General features: G+C 47.1%; 3 protein-coding genes across 3 annotated transcripts in view; 2 read left to right on the plus strand and 1 right to left on the minus strand.

Moving 5' to 3' along the window:
- The window catches only part of T265_08152 (hypothetical protein), a gene marked incomplete at both ends in the record, with an annotated part of 21,650 nt that extends 19,991 nt beyond the window's left edge, over positions 1-1,659 (minus strand). Inside the window, one exon of the mRNA XM_009173872.1 lies at positions 1,378-1,659. Coding sequence (XP_009172136.1) covers positions 1,378-1,604 — 227 coding nt within the window. The remainder of the gene's footprint in view (positions 1-1,377) is intronic.
- Positions 1,660-3,588: 1,929 nt separating this feature from the next.
- Positions 3,589-3,849, plus strand: T265_08153 (hypothetical protein; the record flags this gene model as incomplete). Its single annotated transcript, XM_009173873.1, has 1 exon — positions 3,589-3,849. One exon carries the CDS (start codon positions 3,589-3,591, stop codon positions 3,847-3,849), a length of 261 nt encoding a protein of 86 aa, XP_009172137.1.
- A 5,693-nt stretch (positions 3,850-9,542) lies between these two features.
- T265_08154 (hypothetical protein) overlaps positions 9,543-10,327 on the plus strand; it is a gene marked incomplete at both ends in the record, with an annotated part of 93,647 nt that continues 92,862 nt past the window's right edge. The window contains one exon of the mRNA XM_009173874.1: positions 9,543-9,736. Coding sequence (XP_009172138.1) covers positions 9,543-9,736 — 194 coding nt within the window. The remainder of the gene's footprint in view (positions 9,737-10,327) is intronic.

Consider the following 10,327-nt stretch of genomic DNA (forward strand, 5'->3'; position numbering starts at 1 on the left):
CGATTATTCGAACAGCCGCTGGTCGTGTTCGCAGGGACGTGCGCCACTTATGCAGGCTCGAAGGAAACATAGAGATACTTGACACTCCACCAAGCAACGACCCAACTCAGTTGTCGATCCCGGAGGAGTGTAACGTTCGGTGAACGTTTGTTGATTCCTTCACACCTACCGACACTTCATGACTCTCATTCCACATTTCAGACACTACTTGGAGTATAAACTTCACCTGTATTTTCCTTGATATTTGCGTCGGATCTGCTCAAAGACCTGTGGTACAATCTTGAATGTACGTTCGTATTGAATCATTGCTATGTATTAGCCATTGACACTTCTATTCAATCAATAACCGTTGTTTATTTGTTGTTATTACAGAACCATACCGAATACAACGACAGTCTTCTCGACTTAACAAAAGACTTCGGGTGCGTATACTCAGATAGTATCTCAGCCGCATATCTTGCATCAATCACCTAGGTTCAAAGTGAAGCCTAAAGACCTTCCGGTCAGTAAATTCGCGCTCTATAAGCCAACTCATCCCGGCCACAGTTCTCTTCGCTTCCGGATGTGGGAAGGTGCATTCGGTTAGGTGATTTTGTGTAATAGATTAACTCAATGTGGGGATAATCTGGTGTACGGACCAAAGCAGTTAGTTAACCTGTTTACTACAGAAGTGAAGGATAGCCAAGTAGACTTAGTGGGTTTCAGGAACGGATTTTGAGGCCTTTGAGGCATGATTGTTGGTCTGTTACCGAGCTTGGCAACTGGAAGGCATCAATCAGGGGGAAATCGCCAGTGCATGGTTGCGTGTCTCCTCGATGGTTGATGAAACGTTTGCCACGCAGTTAACAAGCTTGACGAACAGACCAACAATGAAGCAATGCCAGCTGGCACTCCTCAACACCACGTACTGAGCTGTTGCAAGCCGAAAGGGCAAGTGCCGCTGCCAAACGCGGTGCAGGAACATGCAACGTCCAGAACAGGATGGGATATAAAAAATACGTTGAGGCACAAGCAACAGCCCACCCGACTTTCGTATGCGGTGAGGTAACTCTGCCGACAGCACACTTCGACGGCCAGTGTAGCACAGCACCTGTTCATTCACAGAGTTCAAGCTTATATTGGAGCCAAGATACCGAACTGGCAAACCTGACCTCATGGTATCGGTCATGTGACTGTATAATAACACACTAGCACGCTGTTACGGAACAAGCCACAAGACACAATCTAGCCCCTAAGTTAGACGACCAGGAGATTGCGCTCACTGAGCACTGACTAGGTGGGCATCAAGTTAGAAGCCTAAGTTTCACTCAATGGGTTATGGATACACAAACCACTCCAACAGCACGAGCGCAAATGTGACTAGACTCAAAAGCTTACCGTTTATTTGCCTTCGCTGCATTTCCGGAGAGTTCATTGACTTCGGCAACTAGGTACTCGATTACGGCAGACATGTAAACAGACGCTGCAATGGACGTCCGGCGGGCGTACCTGCCCTTTTTCAAGTACCGATGTACTCGGCTAACTGGCATAACTAGTCCAGCACGGTTAGACTTTGTATGCTTCTTTCCTCCTGCCGCCTTCCTCGCTTTTCCCCGTCCAGACATTTTTTGTGATTTCGAAAGGCGAATCCGCGTAGAGGAAAGCAGCTGTTAAAACAACGATGCCTTCAAGGTCAGTTCATCGAGGCCGATAGAGCAGATCCGTGGATCCATAGGTTGATACATGGGATCGAGACATTTGTCTACGCTCCCTACTATCTTTTGTTCCTGTCGTTCAGATCCTGTCTTTCGTTTGAAGGAAAAAAGCGCAAGAAGGTTTTGGAATCGTTCTTTAAGTTCTCAGAGCGGTGCATTAACCTTGCCAGCTAGAGAATTCGCATAAAATGCGTCTAACACTACTTTAAATTGAGTACTTTATCAAGCGTGGGTGAAGCTGTTCGACGCACTCAATACACTTAACGAGGAAAAATATTGTTTGATAAAAGTGTGCGCTGCGGGCTTGAAAATATTTCCACCTCCCACCGTGTGTTAGGCAGATCAACCGTGAAAAATCTTGTTCAAACAGGTCGAGACGTCGATCGTACAGGCGAAATTGGTCAAGCACTGCCAGACGCGTTTCGTAGTCCGCGGATTTGGGGCCGGCGACCATTTTTGTTGGACACGCCCAATGAGAGTCACGTCCCAATTGTGTTCTGAGAAGGCAACTTGGATGGCATATCCAAGGAGTGATCTGACCCATAGAGTATTTTTAATTCCTTGTGAGTATTGGGGTACAACGAAATTCGAACCATCAGTAGAACGGCGAATATCTTTTGAGCTGATCTTTCATCGTGCATTGAGAGGGACAAATCTGAAGAGAGCCAGGTACGCAGATCATTTATGGTATGTACGCTCGCGATGTCCTCTGGTCCAATCTTACCATGCAAAACAACGGAGTTCTTTGAGTACCCTCTAAATGACATATGGATTCATTTTTCATCATTCAGCGGAAGGTGCCAGTCCTATGTCCACTACATTGTAGCGTCTACAATCATTTAGAGATCACTGGTTTTCGAAAGCCAGGATTTCAGTTCGTCCACAAATAGAACTCATGGACTTGAAATAGCGTATGGAAGGTCCTTATATAAATCAGAGACAGCAGTGGTCCGAAAACAGAGCCTTCCGGAACTCAAATGGGGGCAGGCACCGGAGAACATTAGGTCGGGCCCGTCTCTACTCGGAATGCTCTGTATGCTATGAACGCTTTATTCCAGCGTTGAATATCCTCTTAAATCCCGTAGGACTCATGTTTGTGGAGCAGCGAAACCTGTGTGAAAAGTTGAAAAATGTGGTATCGAGCATGAGTCCCTCGTCCTTAGATTGGGTTCATAAACACGAGCATGTTCGTCACCCAAGAACTGTTTGGCAGGAATCTGTATCGAACTTATGATATCAAGTTGTCGGTAGTAGGGTGATTTAGGATGGCCCGCTTCAGAGTGTGCCGCATTACCGTGCGCGGTACCCTAGTGAGACTGATAGATCTGCAGCTGCCAGGCGACAATCGATTGAAATGAAAATCACTTCCTTCTTAGCAAAGGGAAGATTGCATTTGTCGTGTGACTGACGGAACACCAGCTAGAACTGCATTGCCAGTGTGAAAGACGTTTCCTTCGGCATCATTGAATGGATGCTGTCTGATCCAAGCACCCAGAACGGGTTTGTCTTTTGCAAGAGTGCCGAGTGTGCTCCTCCGTTAATACCGAGTTGAATGAAAGCCGCTCGTGATCACGGCTTGACGAGTTTGGGTGTGATGAGGTTATTGGGACAGAATAAAAGTCTGCATAATGTTTTCTGTTGGCTTCGAATACAACTCTTGGATGATTTGTGGGTTCTCTGTTCCTGATTCTCAAGGAGAATACGGTCGGATGATTTCTGCGACGACGTCTCATGTACCAAAACAGCACATTTTTGTTTTTCCGGAGAGGCCCATTTTTGAAAAATCAGGAAATTTTTTCGATTAGAGCGTGTGGAACCAGGTAATTCACAACCATGTCCTACCCATTTCCAGTGCAGCTTCCTTTGTACCTGAAGCTCAAGTGATTGATCTGTAATGTGGTTTACTGAAGGGCAGCAGGATGTCATGATGGATTTGCTGCAGGGTGTGGCGCAGTATACTTTTCGCATAATTGGAGAAGCGCGACTCAAGCATTCACCAAGCACGATTACCACAGGCATCCGGCCCACTGTTACCGCCAGCTACATGCCCCCTGACTTTTTGGCCAGTTCGCGTTCGCACTACAGCATACCTACCTATGACACTCCCATTGATGATCTGAGACGAGCTCTCCAAGGGAGGCTGGTTTTATGTTAGCTGCATGAAGGAGCCCGCAGCAATTTCCCAGCGTAGGTTATTTTGAAAGGCAGGTACGAGACTTCGATTGTGTCCCAAAGTGCCACCGAGAAACGGTTTGACCATGCATTACACTATCAGCATTTAACCACCAGCAATCATCTGACGAAACAGCAAGGCTCAACTCCCCTTAGCAGTCCATGGACTGCGGTGCCCGGCACCATGTCAGTTGAACTGCAATCATTTTAGCCAACATCGGTTGCAAACGAAAGGTAAAATGAAGAAGCAGTAGCCAATAATGATAATGAATGTGCAACTGTAACACCATTTCACTGATCATCCGCCATGTCAGACAGGAAGCAAAAGGGCTGTGAGACTGCGCGGATGCTCATTACAGACACAAGTTAAGATGCCGCGGTTGGCTTCAAAGCATGGATATTTCGGCCATTAGGCAGACACTTTCACCGTCGGGCTTTCTTGGGTTCATGTTTGAACAAAGCGCGAGATGGATCGACCATGCGCACCGGTTGCTGGAACCACCATCAGTTTTGCTTTGTAACCCCGGGAATTGGGGTCGATGGTGCGTTTTGTCCTCTGATCAATACGGATATCAGCAGATGTTTTATCGATTGTGCAGGAGATTCATCTGCTGGTAGAAGGAGTCCTCATCCATGTGACCGGCTCCGACTGCGGTAAACAGTGGCGGCGTCAAGAACACGGCGGATCCAACTCCGCGACGGATTGAATTCTAAGCCACAAATGCGCCACAGTGAGGCCCGCTAAGCCAAACCTCACATGTACACATCGAAAAAGCACTGATTATGGTCTTTTCCACGAAACTTTCAGAACATCTTCAGGAGGACCAAAAGGATCTGGTTGACTGAATGCTGGAAGATCACAACAGATTATCTTGCCGCTCCGTTCACTTCGTGACTATCAAGCTCACAAAGCAAGAGGCAGGGGCCTCCGGCTCTGTACCCAATAATGTAGACTTACAGCCGTCCCAAAGAAGGACTAAGTTCAGCTGCCACCATGAACGAAGTGCGGCGGAATTGCATCTAATCACTGTAAAGTCAAGAGAAAATGAGAACAAATGATAGTTTTTGTTGTTTTCACTCGGTCGAATTTATATTAGATCGAAACAATGGACGAACAAGTGCTCCACTCACATGTTAGCGTTGCAAGTACCGGACCAAACTTGCCTAGGATCATGTTATGCAGGTCAAGCGCATCGTAGGGCATCTTTGGGGTCAAATAACTTTTTGGTGAAGCGATATTTTTAAATTCAACTTTTCAATTGCCGTGTTAATCTTTTACAAGGAATTGTGTAATAAATTGCTTCCAGAATTCAATTGTAAAACCCTCGAACAATGTTGCGTACGGCAACCAAAAGTGGGATTACAAAATCTTACTTTCCTACACTTTCGGATATAAAACATTCGTTCACCTCCACGCTTTGTCACCCATGTCCGGTGAAATTGTGTCTGAAACATGCGTGGTGTCTGCGGATGACATTCTGGCATACGATACTGCGAAGGCACATTTCAGAACTTATCAGTGATGCCAGAGAGTATCCGAACTGCCGGCCTTAGATTTCGGCCTGGGAAGTGGAGCTTGTCGCCTTCTGAGAAAAATATAATAATAAAGTTTATTCACAACTTGTGGGTGGCATACCGTTTGGCATGATCATGCGTTTACAGTCAGAATGGGGCAGGACTGGGGGTTTTGCGGGCAGTGGGGATTCCGCGAAAAGAGGACAATGTCATAAACAGTCAGAAGTATTCGATGAAATAATGATAGGTTTCTCTCGCAACTTGTAGGGAGGAATGGGCATGAGATCCGACTAATTCAAAGACCCAGTCGGCCGACATGAACTAAAACTGAAAACCATTGCTGGCCATGAGTGACCTTGGGTGTTTGGGTAAACGGCCGGAGTCACAGCGAGCAAAAGTGGAGGTGGAGATGGTATAATTCGAATTGGGAGAACATGACAAGTTTAGTTTCAAAATATGGTGCAATCTGCGAACAAGCGGACTCACTGGTTGCACTGTTGTAGGGAAGTCGGGTGCAGGGGTTTAGTAGGATGGGGACGAATAAGTGGTTTAATTCGAACTAGTAGTTCAGAAGGTTGTCATTGAGGCAGTTGGAGTCAGTTGGGGAGTTTGTCGTTTTTGCAGTCAATAGAACCAGTCGGCAAAAGGGCTCGGTTAGGACTGTGCAAGTATGGAGCTCAATTTTACAAATGCGGTTGAGAAATTGCAGCTGGCGTTACATGGGGCTAGTACCGGCCTTGGTGAAACAGTGTGATCGAAGTTAGCTCCGCGGAAATTTTGCTGCGTGACTGTTGTTGTGACTGCCGGTTGTCTGCAATTGGCTGCTACTAACTATAAATGTGTACGGACATTTTAGCACCAAACACCGGAATAATATATTCATACCTGTGGATTAATACTGCGATCACCGAAGAGTTGGAATACCAGGAAGATAGAATTTCTCTTGGTGTGGTAGTTCAACGGAATACGGAATCACGGAATCTCCTATTCTGAACTGTGAGTCAAGATTTACATGGATATTCTACTTGTGAATTTGTGTCTCGCTTACATTATATTGTAGTTCACAGTAAGTCAGAAGAACGCGTAAGTACGGACACGGATGTATTGGGTACATGCGGCCAAACTGGTCCGCTTTTGTGGCAGGCAAGCAACTGAGTCACATATCCGGTCAACCCACAGCGCCCACGCGAGCCAACCAATCGGACACGCATCCAGTCAGCCACTCTAGTCACATGCCAAATCGATGGTGGAACGACGAACGGACACGCACATGCGCAAACTCTCAGACACACCGAAGCAGTTACTACACATTTGTAATTTGTTCTGTTCATTATAGACTCCATATGGCCGTTAACCACCACGTAATTAGTGTGCCCGAACATGTTTTGCTATGTTCTTTTTTTCGCAAGCTCAGATCTCCTATATCTTTCTCGCATACACTTAGTCCAGTAATTTTTTTCAACTGTGTCTATCGAAGACCAACTCAACACCGAGTTAGTTGAAAACGCCATTCACGTAAAACTGCCAGCTTTTGGAGTCAATAACCCTAGATTGTGGTTTATCCAACTGGAAGGTTACTTCCATTTCCGCCGAATTACCCCACAGGAAACCAGGTTTTATTACGTAGTTTCTCAACTTCCGACCGAGGTTGTCGCGGAAGTTATTGACCTGATTGATCCTATGCTGGCATGAAACCCCTAGAACACACTGGAAGCATCAATTATTAAACGGACGGACACCTCAGACAAAGCGAATCTGTAGAGATTGCTTGCAGGGTTTGAACTGAGCGATCGCACACCTCCGCAACTGCTACGGCACATGCAAGGCTTTGCGTGCGGGAAGTCTTTTGACGACGTAATTTTAAAGCAGTTGTGGCTGCAGTGTCTCCCCTTATGCACTCGCCAAATTCTGGCTTCCCAGTCAGATGTCCCTCTATCGTCACTCGCTGAGACGGCAGATAAGATTCACGAATGCTTCGCTGAACGTTTGATAACCTTAAACTAACAACAGCCCATTCAGCGTAACGACAACCCTGTTATGGCACGCCTCGATCGAATGCATGCGCAAATCGATCAACTGGCGGCAATTTTAAACAAGATAGCCACCACAGCGGCGCGGACTAGTACGTCACACATGCCCCGATCGGTTTAATAATAATAATAATGTTTATTCCCAACTTGTGGGTGGCATACCGTCTGGCATGATCATAGTTTTACAGTCAGAATGGAGAATGACTGAGGGATTTGTGGGGCTACGGATTGCACAAAAAGAGGACAATGTCACAAACAGTGGGGAACACCTGATGATATAGCAATAATAGGTTATTTCCCAACTTGTTGGGATAAATGGGCGAGGTTCGACTGGATCAAAGACAGTCAGGTGGCATGAACTAAAACTGAAATCCATTGCTGGCCATGAGTGACCTTGGGTGGTTAGGTAAATGGCCGGAGTCACAACGACCAAAAGTGGAGATGAATTTGTCTCAAAAATGTGGTTTAATCTGAAAGCAAGCAGACTCACTGGTTGCACTGTTGTAGGGATGTCAGGCGCAGGGGAATAAGTTGAATGGGGGCAAGTTGCTAATACATAGGGCGACATGAACCCCGTATACGGATTTGAACTTGTGCGGCAGGCAAGTCGAAATTGCAGTCGGAAAGCCAGGCTAGCCAAATCTGAGCGAAAATTTATTGGGTACGGAAGAGTTCATCCCAGAGACGTGGCCGGATGGGAACTCCTCGAAGATGTGGCTACAAGCTTGAGCGGGCGATGGGTTGCGTTCGAGATTCTGGAGAAAATAGTTGCGGGAGTGCCATCTCACTGGGTATGACAGTGCCATGCCATCATCGCACTGACATGCTTCGGTTTATGGACAACCCCGTAACGGTCGTCAAGGGTCGGAGGAGGGATGCGCAGTTCCGTGGTGAGACGTAGATTGACGCAGGGAGTCATGCAGATGTAGGCTCACGGATAATTTTCCTTTTGTTAGGGGATCGTGTGAGTGTAGACCGAGCACCAGCCAGTTTGAATGAATAACAGTTCTGAGAGGCGTTTGGGCAACTGCGGTCGAGGACTCAAGCTCGGGAAGAGGGGCGAAGAGAAAGAAATAGAATGACTGTCAGCAGTGACAGTGACGTTAACCGACCTCTTCATCTCGGAATCAGAACAGATTTTGCTATTGCCACCCAAAATTCAAGGGCAAGAGTTTACATTGCACACTCCGATGCGCCTACACCCCCGACCATTGAAACTCACTGGCCGGTCGGTAGTGGCGACACCTGCCACTGGCCAGTCACCTAGTCGCCTCCGCTACGTTACAGATAAAACCACCGGAATGAGGTTCCTTGTCGACACCGGTGCACAACTCAGCGTTATTCCTGCCGGACACTCGAAACGCTACAGCTCCAACCCGCTAGTGACACTGCAGGCGGCTAACGGCACTCGAAAGGCTACCTTAGGACATAAGGTAGCTTTTCGAGGCTTGCCCCGGGTCTTGGCCGTTCATTCCCCTGGATTTTTACTGTTGCCGACGCGCACGTCTCAATCATCGGTGCGGACTTCCTGACTAACTTCTCTCTGACCGTCAATAGTGAGCGGCAAAAGCGTCCGGATGCTTTAACGTCACTTTACGTTCCATCAGTCCAGGTCGACGCTTCGTCATACCCACTCGGTATTCACGTCGCCCTTATTTCAAACATCCTGGTTTTCGACGATTTGATCAAAAGTTTTCCAAGTTTGCTTAATAAGCCTTATTCGCCACATCAAGTCAAGCACCAGATAACGACCACCAGTCCTCCAGTTCACTCTCACCCTCGACGAACACACCCTGAGGAGCTGCAAATCGCCAGAGCCGATTCTGACCACATGCTGCAACTCTGAATCATTCGGCCTTCAAATTCATGTTGGGCTTCTTCTCTATATTTGGCCCACAAGAAATCCACTGGTGATTGGCGACCGTGCGGTGACTACCTAGCACTCAGTTGTCGTACAGTACCTGACCATTACCCGATACCACATATCAGCGATTTTGCAATGCAATTACAAGGCAAGACTGTTTCCTCCAAAATCGACCTCGTCCTAGCGTATTACCGTGTACCGTTTGCCCCTGACGACATTCCCAAAACAGCGATTACTACACCCCTTGGGCTATTCGAATTCACAAGCATGCACTTCTGTCTTTGGAACGCCGCTCAAACGTTTCAATGCTTCATAGACCAGGCACTGCGTGATTTAGACTACGTTGTCGCTTACATTGACGACGTATTGCTGGCAAGCAAAACGATCGAAGAAAACAAATCATACTTGCAAGCCATCTACGAATGTTTCCAACAATATCGTATCACTATCAATCCAGATAAGTGTGTTTTCGCGGCAGACCAGCTTGACTTCCTCGGCCATTGTATCATCTCCGAAGGGATCCGGCTGCTGCCAGATAAAACCACTGCTATTTCGGACTACCCCTTACCTCAGTCAACAAGAGGCCTGCAGCGATTTTTGGGAATGGTCAACTATTACGGCTGATTCATCCCACACTGCTCATAGATCCTCGCACCACTAACCGACTTGCTCAAAGCAAACAACAAACGGTTACAATTCAATGACCAAGCTACTACTGATTTCAACGCCAGTAAAAGCGCTCTTTCGGAAGCCACCACCCTGGGTAATTTGAAACCCAGTCCTGACTGCCGACTCATGCTGAAAACGGACGCATCACAGACCGCTGCTGGTGTGGTCCTCTAGCAGGTAGTGAATGACAGCACTCAAACTCTCTGTTTCTTCTCTCGCAAACTGCAACCCGCACAAACCCGCTACAGCACCTTAGCTATCTATTTAGCGATCAAGCACCTTCGATACATACTCGAAGGAAGAAACTTCACTATCTACACGGACCATAAACCTCTCGTTTTTGCCTTGAGAACATCTCAAGACAAACATTCACCACGAGAGAA

This window comes from Opisthorchis viverrini (assembly GCF_000715545.1).
Source record: "Opisthorchis viverrini unplaced genomic scaffold opera_v5_204, whole genome shotgun sequence".
Classification (NCBI taxonomy): Eukaryota; Metazoa; Platyhelminthes; class Trematoda; order Opisthorchiida; family Opisthorchiidae; genus Opisthorchis; species Opisthorchis viverrini.